The sequence below is a fragment of the Thyridium curvatum genome (genome assembly GCF_004353045.1).
Source record: "Thyridium curvatum strain D216 chromosome Unknown NODE_43_length_354360_cov_84.162100, whole genome shotgun sequence".
Taxonomy (NCBI): domain Eukaryota; kingdom Fungi; phylum Ascomycota; class Sordariomycetes; order Thyridiales; family Thyridiaceae; genus Thyridium; species Thyridium curvatum.
Genome location: NW_022156798.1, coordinates 74,178 through 98,105, shown reverse-complemented (window position 1 = coordinate 98,105; position 23,928 = coordinate 74,178). Strand labels below are relative to the sequence as shown.

Here is a 23,928-nt window from a genome sequence, read left to right as displayed (position 1 = left end):
ACTACATACATACATCACCACGTCATTGTACACATACTACAAGCATGTAACGCACAGTCATGTACCATCAGAGTTTCATTGCAAGCATGAGCAGCCTAGCATGGGAAGTCTACTGGGGTCTTGAAACCAGAGATTAGATATTTTCCAGCCCTGCATTGGGTATCTAGATAGCGATTCACATTAACTCACAACATTTCACGACCGCTCCAACTGTTTTGTTCCCTTGATGGCCCCCAAAAAGAAAACGCTTTTCCTTTGTCAACGCCAAGCAAAGTCCCATCATCTGAATATACATGTGTGCACTATTGATACAACCAAAAGGTAGGCAGGCGAAACTCCTTCCCACTTATCGTACGCGTGTATAGTTTCCCTTGCTTTGCTCCAGACGCAAGCTCTCTTCCTGGCTCGGCAGGGGTCCTCTTCGTCGCTTGTTGGCTTCGCTTTCCGCATCCGATCCAGCTCCCGGGAGAGACATGCCAGGAGGCGGAGGAGGGAAGCCAGGCGGCAACGCAAAATTCGGCGGAGGCGGGATCAACCCAGGTGGCAGCATCCCTGGGGGCAGAGAACCGGGTGGCGGAAGCTGCAGGCCCGCTTTTTGAATCATCTCCAGCATCTTTGCCGGATCCGGAGGGTTGTTTGGGTCCATTCCGGGGATGGGCGGAGGCATGCCGGTGAAGCCCGGGGGCGGCGGGAAAGGCAATGGGGGTGGCGGGGCGGTTGCTGGTGCGTTGCCCATACCAGGTATTGCTGGGGGAGCGCCTGCTCCCGAGGACGGATGCTGTGGCAAGGATAGACCAGGCAGGCCCGGGAACGCAGATGCTGGCTGCTTGATGGGCATCTTCTGATCGACCAGGCCCTCCATCTCGTCCTCCATCTCTTGCTCTTCCTCTTCCTGCCGTTGCCGACGGCCACCACGACGATCCCAGGTTCCATGGGCTTCGGCAGCAGCCTCGCCGATATGGAACCTGTCATGCGACACATCGGTATCGCCTGGTCTCCCTCGTGTCCAGAACCGAGTGATCCGATCATTAGAGCCCGATACAAGAATGTGGCCCAGAGGATGCCAGTCTAATGACCAGATGGCGAAGTCGTGTGCATAAGGGATCTTGTGTGCTGGGTAGATAGCTTGGGCAGGGGCCGTGGAAGGATCCGGGCTATCGTATGGAGCCACGGATGTTGCATGCCCAGGGGGAGTGTTTGGCTCGTCGAGAAGATAATGGAACAATGATCCGTCGCCTCCACCGGTGGTCAGAAGGTTGGAATGAACTGGGTGCCAGGCCAAGGTAGACACATCCTTCTCATGGCCACGCAAAAGACAGATATCGCGCATCATACGAAGATCGAAGACTCTGGCGGTCTGGTCTCGAGCCGAGGTCGCTAAGCAGAGACCCCGAACGCGCTCAAATAAGGTCTTGGTGATGGTGTTCTTGTGGCCATGCAGCGTGGTGAGGCAGCGGGCCGTCCTTGGGTCCCATAGCTTGACGAGATGGTCCTTTGATCCTGACACAATGAGGCCCTTGGTAGGATGCCAATCGCAGCTCTTCGCGTCCCAGCCATGGCCTGTCAATGAGGACTCGGCGACGCCGCCAGCAAAGTCGAAGATCTTGAGGGTCGAGTCATCGGAAGCTGTGACGAACTTGGAATCTGTGGGACTGAAAGCAAGGTCCCGGATGGGATCATGGTGACCACGGATACTCTCGACGTTGTTGAAGTTTGGCTGCCAATACTTGATGACACCGTCGTGATCTGCCGAGATGAGCCAGTCGTCACTGTGGGAGTAGGACAGGGCCCGAATAGCAGCGTCGTGAGCCTGCATGATGGTCTCGAAGTTAAAGCCGGTACCATTCCAGAGCGTGAACTCGCCGCTGCTCGAGGCTGTCAAGAGCCGCCGACCCTCGGGTGTCCAGCGCACAACATTGACAGGATGCCTGATTTTGTTGAGAGACTGATGAAGATGCCGTGTAGGCACCGTGTCTGCGGGACTGGCTGTCCTTGCATAAGGCGGTAGCATCTGGAGGATGGTTAGCATACCTAGCAGGATGGGGATACAGATGTGAAAAAGCATACATCGACTATATAACTCTGGCTTGGCCGTTCGAGCTCGCCAGTATATGCGCCCCTGTATCGCGGGCGACGATCGCGCATCCAGTGCACCAGGGTGGCGCCATAGTCGGTGACAGGACCTACGCAGGTGTTAGGACAGCTCGACAGAGCTTGCGAATGAAGAATTCACGGCTTGTGAGATGGCTCCAGGTGAGATGGAGTAAACTTACGCCGTCCTCTTGCTCTCATGTGACCCCCATCCTGGCCACCGTCGCCGCCTCTGAAGCCTCCTCGATCACCTCCGTGATCCCCACGAGGCTCGTAAGACATGCTGACGGCTAGAACATAGAAAACGCACTCTCACAGATGAGATGTCTCGGGAGTCAGAAGGATATTGGGCGGGGTGGCTTCGATATGCGTAGGTGATTGTGACTTTGTTCTGAGATGAATGCCTCCAGCGAAGCTTTGAGGTTTACCTGAGATTAGGTACCGCGCGCTGGCCTTGAACAAAGGCGCGAGCGGACGGGCTGAACCATTCCAGGTCTCCACATCTGACCAGTGCAGCACTAGACACCAGCTTATCTTATCTATTATCGCTTATCGCTTATCGAGCGGCCCTTCTCCGTCTGGGACCTTTTAACTATGAAGCTGGATTGTTTAGTACAATAGTGGTATAAATTACAGGCATGAATTTGCCCCCAGCTGGGGCTCAATCACATGCAAAATGCAGCCCTCAAGAGATTTCCTAATCTGACCAGATACATGTGTACTTACACAATGCATACAGATCTGTTCAACTGCAGGATTATACCGGTGAAGAGTGATATATGTTGCAGCTGCATATGTGCGCGCTTGTTTTCTCATCGATATCGACGTGTGAGGAGCATTGCATTCAGTGCAGGTTGATATCCAAGACACCGCATTCCACCCCTCCATTCCAACCCCAACACTTTTGGATTCCTCTGCCTGCACTCTTTTATTTTTGGAGTACCTACCTGGACCCTTCTGTTGTTTCAGCATTGATAGGTACCTAGGTAGTCGGCGCCTGCTTGCAGTAGCTTCCTCGCACTGATTGCTGGCTGGATCGGCTAGGAGGGTTTGACTTTCTCAACAGCGTCGCTAAACGGGGATAGCCAAGGCTCCAGAGCTGCTTCCGGTTCCCCTAGCACGATCGCCTCGTTGTATTATTACACACAGGCGTCAATCCAGCTCCACTGTATGACCGACCCAAGTGCACTTCGTTTTCCCTGTCTTACCTCTTTGGGGGAGGCCCAGACCCTGGTAGAGTACGGAGTATGGACAAAACTCCCTGAGAAAAAGGCATTGTTATCACTTGGGAACGCCCTCCTCGAGTCTTCCCCCCCCACGCTGTTCTGTCAACCGCATTCCATCAAGGCCCCAAACTCCAAAGCTCACAGGCTACGTTTTGGATTTGTCTGATTACTCCACGATATTGGATTCTTCCCTTGGTCTCACAGCTTGCAATCTCTCCCAACGCTCTCGGTAATCGAGGAATGGGCGAGTGGCACCCTTCATACTTCTTCCACTTACACTCCAGGGCCCTCGGGATGCTGGTGTGGCGCCCATGCAGCGTCGAAAACTGGGAAGAGACATAACATAATCCCACCCGAGTCGCGCCGAGAGAAGCACGGAGGTCTTCGCCACCCCTTTTGAAAAGACTTATATCCTCCTTCGCTCTCCCTTCCCCTCGACGCGCTGCTTTCTGGCAGAGCTCCTGTCCTTTCTACAAGGCCAATTTGCTTGGTTTCGCTTCTTTCGTCCAACAGCAACAACGGCAACCTTGGAACCAAACCCCGATTGCGTCACTGGCATCCAGCGCAGGCGCCCGCGCAGAGAGAGAGCCATGAATTCGGCAACGGTCACCAGCCTGGACACAGGCAGCCACGGCCGCTTGTCCGCGCGCATCGCCGGTACCAATGGCTCGATCCCCGAGTCTGCCCAGAACATTGGCAGAATTGACGGTGTCGCAGGCAATGGCTTCGAGCCGAAGCGTGGCGAGGCCAAACAGGAGGGGACCGCCGATGATGCAACCATCGAACTCCGCAAGGCATTTCAGCGAAAATATCGCCATATTGCCGCGATGCACTCAAAAACACAACCGTCGTGTCTGAGCCATGATTCCATGTCCTCGCCCAGCTTCTTGGGGTTCCGGAATCTGATGGTGATTGTTCTCGGTACGTTTCTATCCTTTCATCGCCTGTCAAGTCTTTCTCTCACTTACAAGCAACCCCAGTGGCTGGCAACCTGCGTCTCATGATCGAGAACATACAGAAGGTAAATTCAGACAAAATCCGTTGATTTGTCAAACGATAAGGATCAAGCTAAGAATACGACAGTATGGTGTTCTCATCTGCGTCAAATGTCATGATTTCCGCCGACAAGATGTCATGCTCGGCTTGGGGCTCTACCTCGCCATCCCCGGCTTTCTCTTTGCCGCTTACTGCATCGAGTGGCTCGCCGCACAGAAAGCCGAAGTAACTCGCAACAAGACTGTCAAAAGGACCGGCACCACGAGTCCCACAGAGGATGAGTACCAGAAGTTCTTGTCGACCTGGAAGATCATTGCCCTCGCGCACGCCATCAACGTCACGGCCGCCTTGGTCATCACCACCTACTGTGTCTACTACTACATCCACCACCCTCTTATCGGAACGCTGACGGAGATGCACGCCGTCATCGTCTGGCTCAAGACCGCCTCGTACGCCTTTACGAACCGAGATCTTCGACATGCGTACCTCCACCCGGTCAAGGGTGAGCTCGAGGCGCTGCCCGAGATCTACGCGCAGTGCCCCTACCCCAAGAACGTCACGATGAGCAACCTGTGCTACTTCTGGTGGGCCCCGACTCTGGTGTACCAGCCCGCCTACCCCCGGACCGACAGGATCAGGTGGATCTTTGTCATCAAGCGCCTCGCCGAGGTCTTCTGCCTGAGCGTCTTCATCTGGTTCGCCAGCGCCCAGTACGCGGCGCCCGTGCTGCAGAACTCGCTCGACAAGATCGCCTCCCGCAACTACGCCGCCCTGGTCGAGCGCGTCCTCAAGCTGTCGACCATCTCGCTCGTCATCTGGCTGGCCGGCTTCTTCGCCCTGTTCCAGTCCTTCCTCAACGCCCTCGCCGAGGTCACCCGCTTCGGCGACCGCGCCTTCTACGACGACTGGTGGAACAGCGAGAGCCTGGGCACGTACTGGCGCACGTGGAACAAGCCCGTCTACCAGTTCTTCAAGAGGCACGTCTTCTACCCGCTGCTGGGCAGGGGCTGGCATCCCGCGGCCGCTAGTGTCATGGTCTTCTTCATCTCGGGAGTCTTGCACGAGATCCTCGTCGGCGTGCCCACGCACAATATCATAGGTACGTAGCGCTCCCAAAGCCCCGAGTATGACTCTATCTGCTAACTTCTAACGACAAAAGGTGTTGCTTTTTGGGGCATGTTCCTGCAGCTGTTCCTCATCGCTCTCACGTCCGGGTTCGAGAAGAAGAAGACGCCGCTAGGGAGGCTCATTGGCAACTGCACTTTCTGGATATCATTCACGATCTTTGGCCAGCCGCTAGCAGCGCTGATTTACTTCTACACCTGGCAGGCCAAGTTTGGGAGTGTGAGCAAGCAGTATTCCGGCCCAGTCGCTCGTTAGGGATTGCGTTATTACTTAATTGTCCTACTACTGCTCGTCTTTACATGGAAGCTTATAGTATCACATCTGAACCACATATATCAGATCCCCGAGTTCGTCAGGACACACTACCTGGGTTTGGGAACCGTGCAGTAATGAAACAATGCTTTTAATATTGTGCCTTGAACGTTCTATGTCGGGGCGAACAAATAAAAGTCTATGCTGCCTTGCCGATGCCTCGTCATATGAACGGGATCCCGACGCCTACCCTCCTCCGGTACTGGACGTAGTCGTCCCCAAAGAAGCGCACGAGGAACTCCTCCTCGTGCCTGATCCTCGCCGAGAAGAAGCGCCACAGCACGGCGGCGTAGGCGCAGAAGCACACGACGTTGCCGAGCACGAGCTGCGTGCCGAGCGCCCACCAGAAGAAGCCAAAGTAGCTCGGGTGCCGCAGGTAGGCGTACACGCCCGACGTGACGAGCACGTGCGAGTCGCGCTTCTGCTGCTGCACGATGTGGTTGAAGCTCCGCCCGGCCTCGGCCATGGCGAGGCTGCGCACGGCCTGGCCGACGAGCACGAGCAGGCCGCCCGCCGCCACGAGGAGCGGGCCCGCGCCGGGGAGGAGCGGCGCCGCCAGGTCCCGCGCCGGCCAGACGAGGGCGACGAGCAGGCACTCGAGCGCGGCGGCGGCGTGGGCGACGGCGTAGCCCGGCCAGTTGGCGCGCAGGAGGAAGGACGAGACCTTGGCGGCGGGGGCGTTGTAGCGGGCCGTGGTCCAGAACTCGAGGAAGTGGAAGGCCGCGAGGGCGGCGAGGAACAGGGGCAGGCGGCCGAGGCGCGGGGCCGAGGGGCGCGCCGCCAGGAGGAGGTAGGCCGACAGGGACAGGCCGAGGGCGGCGGTGAGGCCGAGGCAGAAGGAGCGCAGGGCGATGCCCGCGAGGGACCTGGGCCCGTCGGGGTCGTAGTCGCGGGCGGCGGCGGCGGCGGCGGCCTCTTCGAAGGCGCGCTGCTGCTGATAGAAGGCGGCTTCGGTCGTGAGCAGCGGTGGGCTTTCGGAGCGGCGGTTGTCAGCTTGTTGACCCGAGAAGGGCGGTGGTTCTGCGGAGGAGGTGGTGCGGGAATCGGCGGAGGGGTGGGGGAGGAGGTCGGGCATTGTGGTTACGAGCTTGAACATGCGCATGAGGGTGGGCGTGCTGCGTGATAGACTGGTAGAAGGACGATGAAGAAGGGACAATGTATCTGAATGTTCGAGGTGCAAGTCCCAATGTCTCTGTTCCAAGAGCAATGTACCAGATACTGTGATCTTTATAAAGGAAAACCGCTTGCTCTTACCTCCCGTTCCCACGGCCGGGATAGCCCTGATCCGGAGGGCTATCCATTGTGCCCTCGGGCTTTCTCCGTTTTTAAGACACGAATTCGACGGAAGCAAACACAGAGTTGGAGGTAGGAGGCCGGAAGGAGAAGTTTTCTGTGATGTGGTGCTGCTGTTTGCTTCCAGGACAATAGGGAGCCGCCGATTGTTTCTTTGTTGGTTTGATGCCGATATCAAAGTAGCGCCCGAGGGGGTCAAGTTTAGTTGTTTGCCGAACGGAGCTCCCTGTAGCTACGGGGTCCAATCAGGCGGAGTTTGCAAATGTAGCAGTGACGCAGGCCCTGAACTCAGAAGCCCCGGCCCCTCCAGACAGCAGCTCATCACCCCACAGCACAGGCGGATTAGGCGGCGCTGCTGAATCGAGGGAGGTTCAATTACAAGTACAACACTGCCTCACTTGTGGGTGGGGCTTAGAAGATCGATTGACAGGATCAGGGCAGAGACGCGAAAACGATACGAGGCAACATTAGCTGCACCTTTCAAACACTGAACAGTGTGCCTTGGTGCATCGATTAACATTTTGCTCACGCATATTCTCATGTTGTGGTCTTATCCGGACTCACTCCGTGGCAGTATTCCGTGTTGGTAGAGATACGCGGGACTATTCCTTACAACCATCACCATGGCGGCTCGAGCACCAGATGGGAAGCCAATTGACCCTGTAGAGAACAAGCGCCGGATGCAGGCTGGTGAGCTCTATTACTGCTTCACCCCGGAGCTGATCGCCGAACGTCGAAGGTGCAAATCGGCATACCAGCGCTTCAACGCGGCGGGCGACGTCTCTCGCAGGGAGTATCTTGAACTCTGGAAAGAGTAGGTGGCCCTGACACACAGTCCCCTGAAGCAGGGCCCTGCTTAACCTCAGCTTGCTTGCGTGTAGTCTCGTCAACGACACGTCCCCGCTTCCTCCACCCGCTGCCACCCCGGAGGAAGACGACGCTCTGCTGGAAGATTTTCCCTGGGTGGATGGGCCGACCAGGATGGACTATGGATATAATGTCAAGTAAGGCGTATATCCCCATGGTTGGTGTCGCTACCCAATGCCATTTGCTCAGAGCCCAGCGTCGCAGACTCGGAAAGAATGTGTACATCAACACAAACAACACCTGGGTCGATACTTGCCCCATCACTGTCGGAGCGCGCACCCTCATGGGGCCCAACTGCTCCTTTTATAGTGGCACGCATCCCATCGACCCTTTCCTTCGCAACGGCCTCCGCGGCCCCGAGAGCGGCGCGCCGATCAACATTGGCGAGGACTGCTGGCTGGGAGGAAATGTCACCGTCCTCGCGGGTGTAACGATCGGAAGAGGCACCACCATCGGCGCCGGCTCGGTCGTGACCAAGGATATCCCGCCTTTTGTGGTTGCAGTCGGCAACCCGGCAAGGGTTCTGAAAAAGATCGACGCCCCCGAGGCTCAGAAGGCAGAGGCTGAGATCTTGACTGGCGAGAGTTTCAAGAGCACTTCATAGGCCGCCTTGTATAGAGAATGAGGATATGATGAGCACCAGAACATTGATCCAGCCCCAGATGAACGGTATCCAGGTCGACATCCAGAAGTAGCCGGCGTTGTAGACCGCACCGAGGCTGGAAATTTGTGATGTTGTTAGATGTTTGTCTCCGATGAGAACATGACCAGAGAGACGAGTAATGATTACTCACACCAAGCCGACGATGCTGCCGGCAAATAAAGCCTCGACGCCGGCCACGATACAGTATATTATGGGAACGCTTCCCATGTAAAGCCAATTCGTCTGCTTGTTCCCGATTTGCATGGCCAGAGCAACGCTGGCGCATATCAGATGGACAATCGCAAAGATGGTAATGGTCCACAGCAAGGTGAAGCGCCAGATATCAGACAGATAGTAGAGGCTGCCATCTAGCTGCTGTGTCTGCGGTGGCCAGTAGAGCGCCGGGAAGGGCGGCGTTACGTAGTCGGCCGGGGGGTAGCCGACGATTCGCGACATGTTGACAGGACTGCGAGTGAGAATATGTTCTCAGCTCAGCGGTAACTCGTGATTCCGTGCGCCGGACCGTGTGTGCAAGGCGCTGGTCGGCAGCGCCAACGCTTCGGGGTCGGGCTGTCAAGGCTGCATTCGTCTCCGAGCTCGAGGTTGAAGGAGGTGCTGTGTTTGTGTGAAGATCGTCAATATGCATGCTCCAATCCAATGCTGTCGTTGTCGAGCCTCCAAATTTGGGGGCGAGTGGATCTCTCTTAGGGTGCCCGTTTGGCGGGATCCATCCATGGATGGGTGCTTTGGGGCCTGCCAAGCCTAACATGCGCGCCAGGTGTGGAGGTTATTAGGTGCTGTACCTACTGTCCCTTGCCTCGGCAAAACGTCACACCAGTCACGACTTCAGGTGACAGCGACTGCGATTCAGCCGAGCTTGATCAACATCTCGCATCTCAACACCCTGCAGCGTCAACTTTCCGAACCCGTTCCCAATCATTGCCCTCTAGCAATGTGTGCAATTCCATCATTTAACATCTGAGAGCAAGTCGCTACGCAATCTCGGCCTCCTTGAGGGTGACCATGTCGTCGTTCGAGCGCCTGCTCGGGACGGTGCTCCGCCTCTACCAAGACGTCCACGACCAGGCAAAGACAGACCAGATCCTCGGCACCACCACGACGCTCCTGACGCATCTCTCGAACCCCCTCAACCTCTCTCTCCTCACCTCGCACTTCCTCACGGCACCAGCAATATGGAACCGGCCCGATCCGGGTCTGCGCACCTGTCTGCGCCTGATCAGCATCTTCAACACGGCCGCGATTCACGTGCGCCGCAACGAGCTGGACGCGGCAAACCAGCCCCGAACTACTGCGTCCGCCGCCCCCGTCGGTGGAAACGTGAGTGGTAGTGGCCTGTCTAGTGAGGCATGGGCCAGAGCTGTGGTCAAAGGCGCCGACGATCGTTCCGCTCGATGGCAACATCTCTTGATTCTCACGGGCATGCTCATGGGCCTCGAGGGCGAGGAACGCCGATCGCTTTCCCAGGGGATGCGACACACACTCGAGGAGGCAGTGGTCACGGCGGCAAATCTCGCGCTCAAATCGCAGGGGAGAGATGGTCCCCAGGCTTCTGGGGCCGTGGTGCTGGCCCTCAACTATGCGTTTCCGCTGTTGTCGGAGCATTCCCAGAGTCTGATCGACTGCGATTTGCTGTTGCCGGTAGCAGTCGCATCAATGATAGGCCCTGATGGCTTTCATAATGGCATCTTTCTGGGACACATCAACACGGATATCAGGCATGCCAATCAACAAATCCATTGGCATAGTTCATCGCCGTCGTTCCAGGCGCTGAAGCAGCTCTCATCCAATCCCTTAGTTGCGGGCGCAGGTCCCTTGTCAAGGCTAGTCGCATTTGCGATCGAGCGAGCCCACGACCCCAAAATTGTCCTCGCTGCTCAGGAAGCGCTCCTCACCTTTGCTCGTACCCTCGAACACCAGTGGAATGTCAGCGGGAACCTTGCGACTCTAGAGATATCTCTACAAAGCACCGCTCTAGGCCCCGAGACTGCGGCAAGCACTTGGCCAGTGCTGTGGCAGTTGTTGAAGAAGATACTCTACTCGACAGTCATGGTCCTGCAGGCTGTCGTTACCCGGTCGTTGCTCGACCCTCGTCTACGCAGTGCTGTGACTGAGACATCTCTGGCTACGAAATCTCTTCACATATTCCGACACTTGTACTTCATATCCTCCAACCACGGCGCGAATGCGTTCCAGGTCTACACTTTTACGTATCTGGCCTCGATCGACACTCTTGTGCGCTATCCGGAGGCTTCTGCTGCTTTCCTGCGAGAGATCATGCCGCACATCACGGGGCCCGGCACCGGTAATCCGGTTCGCCTGACGTCTGAACTATTCTACCTCAATCTCGCCGAGCACTTCTCGCTGGTGCTATCGCCCGAGGTATGCGACGCTCTGATAGTGCAGCCGGCTATGTTGTACTTGTCTCCCTCCGAGACTACACATCCTTCTATCGCCATGTCGCCGCGAATGATCGATCTGTTCGAAGCTGCTCATAGCGCCGTCCTGTCAGTAATGTCGTGCCCTCAGAATGCTGCCATCACCACGAGGCTGGCGCCCTTCTATGCCGAAGCACTGTTCTCGTCTTTCCCGTCGCATATATCGCCGAGACAGTTCCGTGTGGCCTTCAAGACGATGATGCAGATCTTGTCACCGCCGTTCCCCATCTCGGCGACTGACCCAGAGCTGGCGGAGACCCTCTTGGAGATGGTCCGTATCAAGGCTATGGCAGCTGCCACGGCGCCTCTGCCTCCGACGGCTGATGAGGAAGCTCAGCAGGCGCTCGGGCATGTGCCAGCGCCGACATCCGAGCAGAGCGCGCTGGTCCTGACCATGATCGACGCGCTGCCTTTCCTGGCGCTGGATATCGTGGAGGAGTGGATGACGGTGACGGCCGAGACGGTGTGGCAGATTGCAGACCCTGCCATGAGGGAGGCAGCCAAGAAGAGATTCTGGGACATATTGGTCAGCGGCGAGATGGACGTGGAGAGAGCGGCAATCGGGGTTGCGTGGTGGGGGACCAAGGGAGGAGGAGCGCTGGTTCTCCACGGCCCGGCGTCTGGCACAGCGCATGCTCAAGACCGCTTTCTCATGAGCGGTGCTCTACCGGCGCAGCGAGACACGACCACCGGCAGTAGACTGTGAATGGCAGCTAGCTATGTCATGTACATAACTGGTACAATACTACGCCTACTACCAAGCATACGGAGTACATACCCAACTTGTGTGATTTGTACTATTCTCTAGAGTAGAGTCTCCGTCCTATCTCCCAGGCTTGGAGCTACGAGATCACAACCCATCCCAATCCATCCCACCATGGCGTCGTATAGAGTGCACAGTCTGGAAATTGCCGCGCAATCTACAAGTAGCTGGTCACCCTTACTGCCCTTGCCCAGCTGAGCAGAAGGGCACCATGTGGAGGCAGGCTGTCTGGTTAGTGGTCCGCAGCTCCCCAGGCCCGCAAACCCTTTCCCCGCCGAGATCATCATGCAGCACTAGTCCTGCAATGCGTTCTCTTAGACAGGTTTGTCCAAAGCTGGATCCTGGTAAAGCTGCGTACCAAACCAGCTTGCCAGCTCCCACCACACCACCCATCCATCGACTGGAGAGAGACCTGCATTGCCCGTTCTGAGTACGACGTTCTTCGCATGTTGTACGGATCCTGATCAGTCCCAAATGTACCCCTGATCCCGGTCCATTGGAGCTCCATCGACCGAACCCCAATTGACCCATGACGCGATCTTTCCTTGCAAATCTGGGAACCACTTGAACCCTTTCTTGGCACCGTCTCGACCCCGAAGCAGACGGAGAGCCCTCCGCTCCCGCTCATGTCTTGGCTTTCGGGGGCTTGGGGAGGCGGCGATGCTTTGCGCCAGGTTCGCTTCTTCGTTGACATGCCGTGCTGAAGAACGTCGATCTGGGCCCTGCCCTGCTGACGCCATGGGTCCATGTCTTGTTTTCAGACTGAGACCATCTCCCCCATCGCCACCACCATCAGGAAAACCAAGCTGAAGAGTGTCCTTTTCCCTGATGGAGGTACTTTTGCATGCAAGATTCCTAATGCAGTCGAGCGGAGAGCGCAGGTAGCTACATGGCCGGGTCCAGGTAGCTACTCCGTACCTCAACCCGTAGTGCGCCCCCGGCTCGGGCGACGTGATGTCAACCCTCCTTCCCCTGCCAAGTACAACGACCCTCAGCTGCCGGGTCCCAGTACCCGAATCTGATATGGCAGATCACTCCCTCGCTGAGGTACCGTACCCATCGCCAACTCCGGGACGGGAAGTCCTCATACCCGTTTTACCATGGCAACCTCCTCCCTCCAGAGACAACCTTCATTGGAGTCCACCCTACCCGGCTGGGCCGATTGACGCCATCTCATCTCACCATTGTGCCCACAGTCGGCATGTTGCGATCCAGAACAAGGTTCGGCCATGGCTGCGCACCCCAAGCCGTGTGACGTAGAAGCCTCCAGTCTACCCCTCTCCCTCCTGCACAGGATCACGATCGTGAATAAGAAGCTGTCCTTTCCCCTCCCCTGCCCACCCTTCTCCTACGCGTCCCTTCTGGTCTTTCCATCCACAGTTTCCATTCACTAGCACACCTACACACACACACACACACACACACCCTAATCACAACCAAAGACCGAGTCTACACCATGTCCTACAACGACGATTCCAGCTACGGGTCTAGCGGCCGGCAGCAGGGTGGAAATAGCTTCGGAGGCGACGATAGCTATGTAAGTGGCCTAGCTCTAGCATTCCCAAACCTTCTCTCTGAATGCCATCGACTAACAACAAGGGTAGGGCTCGTCTGGACGAGGTAGCGGTGGAAATAACTTCGGAGGCGACGATAGCTATGTATGTGGCCTAGATCTGGCACTGCCAACCCTTGTGAGTATCAACAACTAACAAGGAATCGACAGGGCTCCTCCAACCGCACTGGCGGCTCGGATTCGTATGGATCTAGCACCGGAGGGGTAGGGTCTGATTCGTATGGGTCGTCCCGGCAGACGGGAGCGAGCACTGGGGGCCGAGGCTCCGATTCGTATGGATCTTCCTCGGGCAACGACGACAGCTATGGCTCCAGTGGCCGAACTGGTGCCAGTGACCAGTACGGGTCATCCGGGCGCACCGGAGCCAGCTCTGGGGGCCTAGGCTCTGATTCATATGGGTCTTCCTCGGGCAACGACGACAGCTATGGCTCCAGTGGCCGGACTGGTGGCTCGGATTCATATGGGTCATCCGGGCGCACCGGAGCCAGCTCTGGGGGCCTAGGCTCTGATTCGTATGGGTCTTCCTCGGCCAACGACGACAGCTATGGCTCCTCCAACCGCACTGGTGGCTCGGACTCGTATGGGTCGTCCGGGAACACCTATGGATCGTCGGGCAACAACAACAGCTCCTCCAACCGCACTGGTGGCTCGGATTCCTATGGGTCGTCCGGGAACACCTATGGATCGTCGGGTAACACCTATGGATCGTCGGACAACAATAACAGCTCGTCGGGGGGCGACAGCAAGGTCGGCAAGTTCCTCGAGAAGGCCGGCCAGGTGCTCGGCAGCGACAACCTTCAGAGCAAGGGCCGGGACAGGCGGGACCAGGCCGGCGACGACTACTAAGTGCCGAGTGCTGTCAAGCGGTCCTGTTTCTCTCTCGCCGTCGCGGGCAGGAGGTCTTTCTTACACGACGTGTGTGTATTAGGCTGTGATTAATGCGAACTTGGTCATGAAACGAAAGAAATGTAGACACGTGCAGAAAGTGTAAATCGGCGTGATGATGTGTTTTGATGCCGGCCCTCTCGAGAAAGATGGCTTCCTACAAGTGATGGGCAGATTCGTTGACGTGCTGCCGACAGAAGTACTTGGCTATCCATCAAACCCAGACGGACGGACGGATAGCTTTTCGCAAGTCCCAGAGCAAGGAGGATGTGCATTGTTAACATCAAGGTAAATCCTGCCGAGCTTCCGTCAGCTATTCTCCCACGCTTGTTCGTGTAAGTCTCGGGATCACGCTCTCTCATTGCGGTACGACCAACTATGTACAAGAAGAATTGAAGAGCCCATCCCACCCCGGAAGTCAATGCAACCAACCACCCATGCAGGTCTCGGACTTATGAATTTCCCTCTGAAGTCATTCCTCAAGCAATCACAGGCACTACATCGCGGCGGAGACAAGGTCAGCACATCCGCACCCAACGCATCTCTCCATAACGGCCGAAGGAGAAAAGGAAGAGAAGCGAAAGCTCACCTGCGAGTAGTACTCGTTCTGCGCCGTGCACCTGGTGCCCGGCTCGCAGAGGAACGGCCCGTTGAAGTTCCTGCCGCCGCACTGCCCGTACCTCTTGGCGGCGCGGTTGTCGGGCAGCGCGAGGATGCGCTCCGAGGCGCGCTCGGCGGCGATGACGATGTACGACGTCGGGTTGGTCGTCACCATGCCCGGGAAGATGGAGGCGTCGACGACGAAGAGGTTGTCGGTGCCCCAGACGCGCGCGTCGAGGTCCACGACGGCCGTGCCGCCGTTCAGCCGGCCGTCGTCGCTGCCCAGCTTGGCCGTGCCCATCCAGTGGTTCGCGCGGCGGTTCGAGTACGAGACGAGCATCTGTTGGCCAGTCTCGTCAGAGGTTATATCACCGGGCAGACAAGGCGAGGTTTGGTGGGGGGTTGTGAGTGGTAGGATGGCAGGAGAGAGACGAGGGGAGGAGGACACTTACGTTGTTGACAAAGTCCTCGACGGTGGTGTTGGCGTCGGGGTAGTTCCAGGTCAGGTTCTTGACGTTCCTGAGCGCGGCCTGCAGGTTCTTGATGCCCTGGATGACGGCCTCGGTGTCGTGCGGGTCACGCAGGTAGGGCACGGTCGAGACGACGGTCGACAGCGCAGGCGTGATGGTCATGCGCCCGCGCGAGGTCATGCCGCGGCCGAGGTACTGGCTCATGGTCATGGCCTCTGTTGTTGAGGTGGCTGGTCAGCGATGTTCACAAATCACACATACAGCTTGCGCCAGGAAGAAGACGTACTTCCGTTAGGTACGCCGGCGCTGCCCTCGGCTCTAGCAGTCCAGTGGAGTTGCCTGACGATGCCATCGGAGCCCTTGATCTCGTCCCAGAAGCTGTGGAAAGGGGTCGGGTCAGTCCAGAAACTTGCTTTGTGCTTCAGGAGTGCGATGTACTCACATAGGACCAATGTTGGGAGCAGCCTGGGTGAGGATACCGGTGCGACCATCTGCGCCGAGATTGATTAATTCTCTGGGCGAGATGAAAACAAGCCCGACTTGACTTACTCAGGTAGTGATCCTTGTCCGACGGGATGGGATCAGTGTAGGCCTGGTAGAAATCATAAAAGACCACGTCAGGGTGGGAGACAACAGTGTCAGTCTATGCCTATCCGTCAGTGACCGCGACATTTTCCCCTATATGATCGATCGTCAAGGGGAACAAACTCACGTTGGTGTGATCAATAAGATTATACCCAACAGGCAGGTCGATCCAGCTCTTCTGGTCGATCATCGTCGACCCGTCCGCCGACGAGTTCTGGACGACCTGCAGCTGATCCTTGGGGCCGATGCCGCTCCGCATGAGGATCTTGGCGCTGCCAAAGGTGCCCGCCGAGAGGACGACGCGGCCAGTGACGGCCGTCAGGTTGACGGTGCCGACGTACCCGCCGTCGCGGAAGGCCTCGACCTCGAGGCCCGTGACGTGCCCGCCGTCGCGCACGACGCGCCTGACGGCCGTGTTCATCCACAGCTTGAAGTTGGGCCGCCCCGCCGCGCTGACGAGGTACGTCGCCATGGGCCCGCCGCGCTCGCCGTGCGCAAACATGTAGGGCGTGCGCGCGAACGTGCGGTTCTTCTGGCCCGGCGCGTCGTTGGCGCTCACCTGCCTCCAGCCGCCGGCCGCGAGGCCGCCGGCCAGCACGTCGAAGCCCTCCTGGATGTAGACCTTGCCGTCGGCCGAGGGCGCGTCGGTGCCCGGGATGCGCGAGAAGACGCGCTTGGTGGCGGCGGCCATGTCCGACGCGCGCCAGCCGGCCGGGAAGTCGGTGTCCCAGTCCAGAGTGTAAGGCTACGGGGTTGGATTACAGTCAGTCAGCATACATTGCTACGAATGTCATAGGAGAAGGAGAAGGGGGGGGCCGCTTGAGCGAAGTCACTAACCTTCCACCAGAGACCAGCGTTGATAGCAGCACCGCCACCGAGGACGCAGCCAGCCATCTGGTCGGTGTCTGTGCAAGCAATGCCCGTCGAGTCGACCCAGATCTGGTTGCAGAGACCGGGGACATCGAACCTCGTGAGGTTGGTGCCGTCCAGCCACGTCGGCTTAAGCTTACCGCCCCATCGCCCGGAGGAAGGGAACCCCTTCTCGATGAGCAGCACGCTCTTGCCGGACTCGCTGAGCTTGTCCGCGATGGGGATGCCAGCAGCGCCCCCGCCGACCACGACGTAGTCGAACGTGGTGCCGGTCGGGACGGGCGTGGCGGCGATAGAGGTGGTGACGGGACCACCGCAGCTACCCGTGACCGTCTTGGTCGCGAGGGCAGCCCAGGCCGTGTACGAAGGGTTGGCGACGTCCTTGTTCAGCTGGCCTCCCCAGATGCCCTGGCCGTTGTCGTGCTGCAGCAGGGTGATCTGCTCGGGGCAGCTGGGGTTTCCCGGCGCGGGGAAGGCCTGGGACCAGCCGAGAACCAGAAGGGACTTGCTGGTCGAGGCCTTGCCACTGCTGCCGTTCATGCTCCAGGCCAGGCAGTTCTGGCACCGGAAGATGAGGGTGTAGTGGCTGTCGGTGATGGTCGAGGAGATCTGGGTGAGCTTGGCGTTGCCGGTGTAGACATCTGGCATGCTGTACCCAGAGGAGTAGCGGAACGAGGTCAGGATCTTGCCATCGTTGGGCCAGGCCATGAGCAAGAGGTTATTGGTCATCGGGCCGCCTAGAGACATGCCACACCAGCCAGTCTGTTTTGCATCCTTGGAGGAGCATTGCTGTAGAGTTCTATTTAGCCTCTGCTCACCCGATGGTCCTGAAAGTATTCAAGTCATACCAGATAACCGATGAACTCGGTAGCATCAACAGAGAGGGCGTCGGACGGCAGTGCCACACCAAAGGTCAGGCCGCCCTTGGTCGAGCTCTCAGGGACGGACCATGTGTTGAAGATGATGCCAGTATCCGCATCAGTGAAGGTTGTGGGCGTTGAGCTCTGTGCAAGGGCAGAACCGAAGACTAGGGAAATGTTGTTAAAAAGGGATAATAGTAACGCAACAACGGACGGGGACACTTACACGATACCGCGGCTAGAGCAGCCGTCAAGACTCGGGAAACGGCCTTCATGATGTCGACCCGGACGCGAAGTTCAGTATCCCGTGGATGTGGAGGGAAAGGCGTTGAGAAGCACGAGAGCTCATCTCGACGGAATCGAGGCGGCAGGCCCTCAATTTAACGTTGCTCACGGCAGGCCACCTCTGCAAGGTCCGGGGTGGCCCGCTGGGGAGGACCATGCGTAGATCTTTCCATGCTGGAGAAGTACAAGTAGGCAATTCGGGGGACAGGGCAGCGAGGGCGGCAATTCTCCGACAGGTGGGAATTGGCTCGAGGTCACCCTGTCACGGAGCTGGAGCCAGAGTCCCCAATGTAACCGTCAGGGAAAGTAAGCATGGGTAAGCACCGGAAGTGGGAGACAAAGAAGGACAGAGGCTCCGTCGCTGCGGAGAAGTCGAGAACACGGGAGCGACGGGATCGAGAGGTCGGCCACGCTGCACGGCGCATGGACCGATGAAGCGGGCCAAGGCAGTTTACGACAAGAACAAGATCATCAATGCCAAGCATCCGACCGTGTCCGCCCAGGCCCAAGGGTTCCTGGCCAGCCGCGACCTCAGTCTTGGTCGTATCAGCGAGCCCGTCTCACCAAGCAGGCTGCCGTGTGTGCTCCCAGACACCTGGGCTCGCCCTTACCAGGTTGTGTGCTCTTTGATTCTTTGTGAGAGAGTCTTCATTTCATGGACAGTCCCCCTCGGAAAGGCCAGTATTTTCAGGTCCATCCCAACACCTGGAAGAGGAAACAGGAAACACGCCGATCTGGGTTCGGGCCAGCAGCCAGTAGATTGCGAGTGATTACGGATGGATCTTCCGCCATACCGTCAACCTGGGTAGCCTACCCCTGTAGGTGCAAAGCGCGCAGTTGCATCGAGAGATGGGGGGGGGCACTGCGGCAAAGCCCTCGCACATGTCTACCCGCCGCCGCCAATGATACCTGCTTGCGGCCCAGGCCACGGCAGGCGGGTTGCTGACACAGGCCGCTGTGAGATCTACGCACGACAGTGCAGTCGTCAAGGTCCATGGTGTCCGTCGGACCAGACTTTGGCAGTTGCGAATCTTGAGAATGCCGGATCACAACGGCTAGAAGGCGAGGAGTTGATAGATGCTTGAGATAAGAGCAGGTAAGCAAGATTTGTTGATCTGCGGCTAGCCAGACAGGCTCTCTGAAAGTCCAGGCCCTGCCAAGCTGGACTCCCCATCGTGAAGCTGCGTAGATCTTGGCGCCCTATGACCAGGAAGGTAGGTAGGATCGATATGTAGGTACAGTCATCCGTGTGTCTTATGTACGGCGCGAATAATACAACATCGCCGTTGAGACCCCGCCGCTAGGAAGCTGGGACCCCGGCCTTCCACGACCATCTTGCCGCTCTCCCGCCGCCATTCCCCAACCGTCAGGCACGGGGGACTGCTCTCCGCATTCTCGCTTCCAATCTCCGAATCGCTAGACCACCCCATGTTCCTCTTCAAGTCGTAACTAGTCACTACATCCAGAGGATCGGGCCTACTTATGTCTTTGGGCATCCTCAAACCATCAGGCCGCGAGGATATCCGGTCACATCACACAAGGACTGTACTTGTAGATCACTGCGCCGCCTGCACGCCTCGCTTCATTCAAAGGTATCGCCTGCTGTTCTGTCTGGCCTTGTGATAAATTGAGACAAATTTTCACACGTTCACTGCAAGCAAAACACTGTTTTCTGATAGAAATGATACTTGGATTAACACCACAACAAAAACGTATTCGTATTCATTCTTTAAAACCGCAACACCTTTTGACACCCAACCTGAAAACGCCTATGTACTATTGTTTTTGCAGCTTTTGCGCGCAAAAGGAGTGGTATCCCATGCTCATGGCCCCTTGATGGCCCACGAAAAGTTGAAACATTTCCCAGCCTGTCCAGAACCTGCTCTCGTCATATCATTGGAAATAGAGCGCGCGGAGTGCAAACCCCCCAAAACAACAGAATGCATGCAGCCATCATCAACCCACACCGTAACTCAAGTGTCAAAGGCGAGAAACGGACTATGTACAGGATATCTTCACCAAGGAGCACCGGATAATCTCAATCTAGTCGGCAGCCATCCGGAGCGAGGGGTACAATGGCCGCTCGGCGGGCTTCTCCTTGTGCGAGTCGATCGACATGGGATCGTAGCGATGCTGCTCCCTGGTCTCTTCGTAGTCGTGCCTCTTGAGACGATCCTTGACGTACTCGCGGAGGTACTCGATGAGCTTGACGTTCTGCACCCAGGTCTCATAAGACTCGGGTTCGCTGCTCGAGTCCGAGGCGTCGGAGGGAGAGCTGACAGACGACATAGCGGACTCGCTAGCCTTGGGGGTGGTAGACCTCTCCTCTCTGCCGTGTCGGCTGGCAGCCTGGAGCATGCCACCAGACAGCCGGCGCTCGATAGGGTTGAAGCTAGATCCCAGGGTCGAGGTCGGGGTTGAGCCGGGATAGGCGACACTGGTCACAGCGGGGAGGCTGGGATAGGCGACGGCAGTGGTGGACCCATGGCGAGAGCCTGGCGACAAGGCCGAGGAGGACGCGCCTGGCGAGTGACCAGAGGTGTAGGACATGCTGCTGGACGGAGGAGTGACGGCAGGAGAGCCGCTATGGGATGAAGAGACAGCCGTGATAGGAGACTGGATATGGGCAGCCGAGACGTTGGCAGCGTAGTGGTCGCTGACGATGGTGGGGCGTGCAGCGGGCGACTGGTGACGCATGTCGAAGCCGTGAGGGTAGTGCGGGTTCGGGGGCGAACCAGAGTTCTCGTAGACGGTGGTCTGCATCTGCTCCAGAATCTGATCGATCTGCGTGAGATCATCCTTGGTGCGCAGACTGGGCATGGGAGGCAGATAGTAGTGCTGAGCCAGTGGTCCTGCGTGGGAGGGAGGGCCGCCAACAGGCACGACGCTGGGAGGTGGCGGCGCTGCCATGTACTCTGCGCCTAGGCCGCCCGTCTGCATGGCCAGAGCCCCGTGCAGGGGAAGCAGAGACCTGCCGACCTGGGCGTAGGAGGACGGATCGACCTGGCGGCGCTTGGCGCTGCCGAAGAAGTCGTTGAGGTCATCGAAGCCACGCTTGCGGGCATCATAGGCAGCTGCCTGGTGGCCGAGGTAGTCGCTGCGGGGGTTCAGGGGCTGCTGGAAGTACAGAGGACCTCCGTAGGACGGGGCAGGCTGGGAATAGTAACTAGCGTGTCCGTTGGGGTGCGGCTGACCATAGGCGGCCGTGTTAGTACGAATGTGGCCATTGTGGTCATAATAGCTGGAAGGAGCTGCGAGGCGTATTAGCCTCCAATTGAAATAATAATTTGAGCAGACGGAAAATGCCCGGACGAGGGGAGGAGGAGTGAAGAGAGTGTAGGGGAGGGCCTGCAAGGAACAGTGTATACATACCTTTGCCGGGATGGGTGCGGTAGGCGCCGCCGAGACCGACGCTCTGGTCCTGAGGAGAGCGGCCGTTGAGGACCGAGTCATCGGCATGGGTCTTGACATGCTTCTTCAGGTCCTGGGGACGCTTGAAGGACTTGCCGCAGAAGTCGCACTTGTGCGGCTTGAGCGGTACATGGACACGGATGTGAGAGGTGATGTGATCACGCTTCACGGTGGTGGTGCGGCACGAGTTCCATTGGCAAGTCAGGTTGAGGTTATTTGTGCTCTTCCTGCCGACATGGCGCTCGCAGATGTGGTCCTGGGGGGCCGGGTCAGTGTTGTGCGCGTGAGTGAGTGAGTGAGTGAGTCAAGGGCTCGACTTACATAAAGGGTCTCGGCAGCATTGAAGCGCTCGTTGCACTGGTTCCAGCGGCAGACGAGGCTGTCATCTTGGCTAGAGGTAGACTGCTGCGAGGTGGAAGTGGCCGAGGTCGACGGCGCGGGCGTGCTGCTGGCATTCGACGCGGCCGAGCTGACCGACTGTGCGCTGGAATCCTGGGTTTGAGTGCCGGTGGACGACATGGTTGCGGTTGAGAGAGGTGGTCTGTGCTCGATGCCAAGACCGGGGCCGTCTTTCTGGTTCGCTGAATGCGCTCTCTCTCTCGTCTTATGTAATGCAGGGCCAGTCCCGACTCGGTCCAAGTCGTGTGCCTCTGACAGAGAGCGATGACTGTTCCCAAGAGGGCAAAGTATATTACTGTGCTTTGATGTGATAGCTGGTGGGCGGGCTCTGGTTTTCTCGTAGCCACACACACACCCTCACGTATCGGCTTCAGGCACAGCACAGGTCGTAAGAATGGTGGAGTTTGGTCGTTAGCCTGGGCAAGACTGTGGAAATCCGGACCACGGTCGAGATGAAATACTTTTTTAGAAAAGAAGAAGAGCGTTGCGTCCCCCCCTTCTGGGGGAGAGAGCGAGAGAGAGCGTCTCATTATGTCTTTATTATGGCCTCTCACGGCTTGGGCGAGTCCTGGCGTGAGTCTTGGCAAATTCTCTTGGCAGTCGGGGCCTCGGACGCTCCCTGCCCATCATTGGCTGGCCCAGAAGTCAGTTGCCCGACCAAAGTCGCCCCTGATGGTGGGGTACCTGGTGCGCCTCGAGTCATAGCAGCGGTGCAAAAGTCTCTCCTAGCTGCGAGACTCGGAGTGCCAAGAAACGCCAAGACCATGCCAAGTCTTGGCATTGTTGGTAAAGTCTTGGCGTCGGTCCACTGCCTCACAAATGGAACCTCCCCAGGCGGACCCGGCCTGGCGAGCCACCACCACGGCCACCCTTTATCGCCTTCCATCATCGTGTCATCGTGTCCGGTCTCTCTCTTGTGAGTGTGTCACTCGCTCTCCCACCACTTTCTGTCTTCTTTTAGGCGGCTGGGATCCCCTCTCCCTTAGGTATCTCTTGTAATGCTCGCTCATCTCGGTCTGGGTTGGTAGCGGCCTAGCCCTTTTTTTTTTCCACTGTCCCCCCGCGATTGCCGGACTCTTTCTGTCGGGTCTACTTGGAGTTACTCCAGCCTAGCTAGGCGCCGCATAAGAGAAAGGTTGAATAAAGTGAAAAATACCTACCCATCAAGACCAACCAGGGAAGTGGAGAACCGGCTTTTGGTCACGTCAGATCAGAGACTGTTTTTCTACAAGTACTTGTTCCCTCATTCTTCGTCTGTCTCTACCGCTTACGGCAAGGTTCAACCTGTGACAAATGACAAGGCCGATCTTGGTCTCCCGGACCGGAGGCCATGCCTTCCTTGACCTCGTCTCTCAGTTCAGTGATATGATGATGTCCGTCGCTCTTGTTGTTGTTGTTGTTGTTATTCATCTTATCTATCCCGTTGCGGGCGCGTGCCTTTTTGCCCTTCGTAAACCGTTTCCCGAGCCCGTCCTCGTTTTGTAAACTTGCGCGCGCGCGGGAGGGCGCGTCCTCGACCACAACCACAAACCACCACGTGTGTGCGACTTACAAGAAGGCGATCAACAAGCACACAAGCACTTTGACCATCAGCCCGCCAAGGCCTTGTCCTCCGCCAGCCAAGACCCTTGGCAGGCTTGTCGTTTTCCCCTGGTGTTCATTTCTGCCGTCGAGGCGCCAAGAGAGAGAGCCAAGACCCAGGGGGTGGTGGGGACCTAAAGTCTCAAAGTTATGATTTGTCTCTTGTCATATCAGGTCTGCCAAATCTGTCTGTGTGCCCGGCGGGCTATGCACAGCCTCATCCACCCTCCTGGCTTGGCAATCCTGACGGTCGATATGGCTACCAAGCTACCTAGGTACTTGTACGTACTCCCGAAGCCGCCGAGCCTTTCTGACACCGAGTCCAAGAAAGCTTTGCATTCTCCATTTGTTCTTGGGACATACGCCGCGTATAGGTTCATGTTGCAGGGGGAGGGAAAAGGCCAAGTGTCGCAGTAGGCATCTTGTACTTTGTGCGTACCTACATACCTAGGCTGGGCTCAGCCATGTGTACGAGCATGCTCGTAACCAGCGAGGTGAAGAGAGCGCTCGACGTGGCTCGCCTTGCCATCTTGGGACACACCGTTTCGTGAGATTACTTCGGTTTAATCTCTGACCTACACGTATGTACAATAGTCGAGTAGCTACCACAGACTCGGGTTGCCACTAGCAAGAGAAC

General features: G+C 57.5%; 9 protein-coding genes across 9 annotated transcripts; 4 read left to right on the top strand and 5 right to left on the bottom strand.

Annotated features, from left to right (window-relative positions):
• Window positions 1–346: 346 nt before the first annotated feature.
• Window positions 347–2,373, bottom strand: E0L32_007187 (uncharacterized protein; the record flags this gene model as incomplete). The annotated part of the gene is made up of 3 exons (XM_031141904.1): window positions 347–2,011; window positions 2,068–2,183; window positions 2,274–2,373. The coding sequence occupies 3 exons, from the start codon at window positions 2,371–2,373 to the stop codon at window positions 347–349; spliced, it is 1,881 nt and encodes a 626-aa protein (XP_030993783.1).
• A 1,534-nt stretch (window positions 2,374–3,907) lies between these two features.
• On the top strand, window positions 3,908–5,693 carry E0L32_007186 (uncharacterized protein; the record flags this gene model as incomplete). The annotated part of the gene is made up of 4 exons (XM_031141903.1): window positions 3,908–4,238; window positions 4,298–4,338; window positions 4,401–5,412; window positions 5,473–5,693. The coding sequence occupies 4 exons, from the start codon at window positions 3,908–3,910 to the stop codon at window positions 5,691–5,693; spliced, it is 1,605 nt and encodes a 534-aa protein (XP_030993782.1).
• Window positions 5,694–5,913: 220 nt separating this feature from the next.
• Window positions 5,914–6,852, bottom strand: E0L32_007185 (uncharacterized protein; the record flags this gene model as incomplete). Its single annotated transcript, XM_031141900.1, has 1 exon — window positions 5,914–6,852. The coding sequence occupies one exon, from the start codon at window positions 6,850–6,852 to the stop codon at window positions 5,914–5,916; it is 939 nt and encodes a 312-aa protein (XP_030993781.1).
• An 814-nt stretch (window positions 6,853–7,666) lies between these two features.
• E0L32_007184 (uncharacterized protein) lies at window positions 7,667–8,514 on the top strand (the record flags this gene model as incomplete). The annotated part of the gene is made up of 3 exons (XM_031141899.1): window positions 7,667–7,857; window positions 7,925–8,047; window positions 8,100–8,514. The coding sequence occupies 3 exons, from the start codon at window positions 7,667–7,669 to the stop codon at window positions 8,512–8,514; spliced, it is 729 nt and encodes a 242-aa protein (XP_030993780.1).
• Window positions 8,515–8,700: 186 nt separating this feature from the next.
• Window positions 8,701–9,009, bottom strand: E0L32_007183 (uncharacterized protein; the record flags this gene model as incomplete). The annotated part of the gene is made up of 1 exon (XM_031141898.1): window positions 8,701–9,009. The coding sequence occupies one exon, from the start codon at window positions 9,007–9,009 to the stop codon at window positions 8,701–8,703; it is 309 nt and encodes a 102-aa protein (XP_030993779.1).
• A 567-nt stretch (window positions 9,010–9,576) lies between these two features.
• Window positions 9,577–11,715, top strand: E0L32_007182 (uncharacterized protein; the record flags this gene model as incomplete). Its single annotated transcript, XM_031141897.1, has 1 exon — window positions 9,577–11,715. One exon carries the CDS (start codon window positions 9,577–9,579, stop codon window positions 11,713–11,715), a length of 2,139 nt encoding a protein of 712 aa, XP_030993778.1.
• Window positions 11,716–13,228: 1,513 nt separating this feature from the next.
• On the top strand, window positions 13,229–14,191 carry E0L32_007181 (uncharacterized protein; the record flags this gene model as incomplete). Its single annotated transcript, XM_031141896.1, has 3 exons — window positions 13,229–13,309; window positions 13,377–13,430; window positions 13,496–14,191. The coding sequence occupies 3 exons, from the start codon at window positions 13,229–13,231 to the stop codon at window positions 14,189–14,191; spliced, it is 831 nt and encodes a 276-aa protein (XP_030993777.1).
• Window positions 14,192–14,726: 535 nt separating this feature from the next.
• On the bottom strand, window positions 14,727–17,890 carry E0L32_007180 (uncharacterized protein; the record flags this gene model as incomplete). The annotated part of the gene is made up of 9 exons (XM_031141895.1): window positions 14,727–15,170; window positions 15,283–15,530; window positions 15,587–15,678; window positions 15,743–15,791; window positions 15,850–15,943; window positions 16,013–16,630; window positions 16,723–17,544; window positions 17,604–17,782; window positions 17,842–17,890. The coding sequence occupies 9 exons, from the start codon at window positions 17,888–17,890 to the stop codon at window positions 14,727–14,729; spliced, it is 2,595 nt and encodes an 864-aa protein (XP_030993776.1).
• Window positions 17,891–19,943: 2,053 nt separating this feature from the next.
• E0L32_007179 (uncharacterized protein) lies at window positions 19,944–21,830 on the bottom strand (the record flags this gene model as incomplete). Its single annotated transcript, XM_031141894.1, has 3 exons — window positions 19,944–21,151; window positions 21,273–21,567; window positions 21,633–21,830. 3 exons carry the CDS (start codon window positions 21,828–21,830, stop codon window positions 19,944–19,946), a joined length of 1,701 nt encoding a protein of 566 aa, XP_030993775.1.
• Window positions 21,831–23,928: the final 2,098 nt, after the last annotated feature.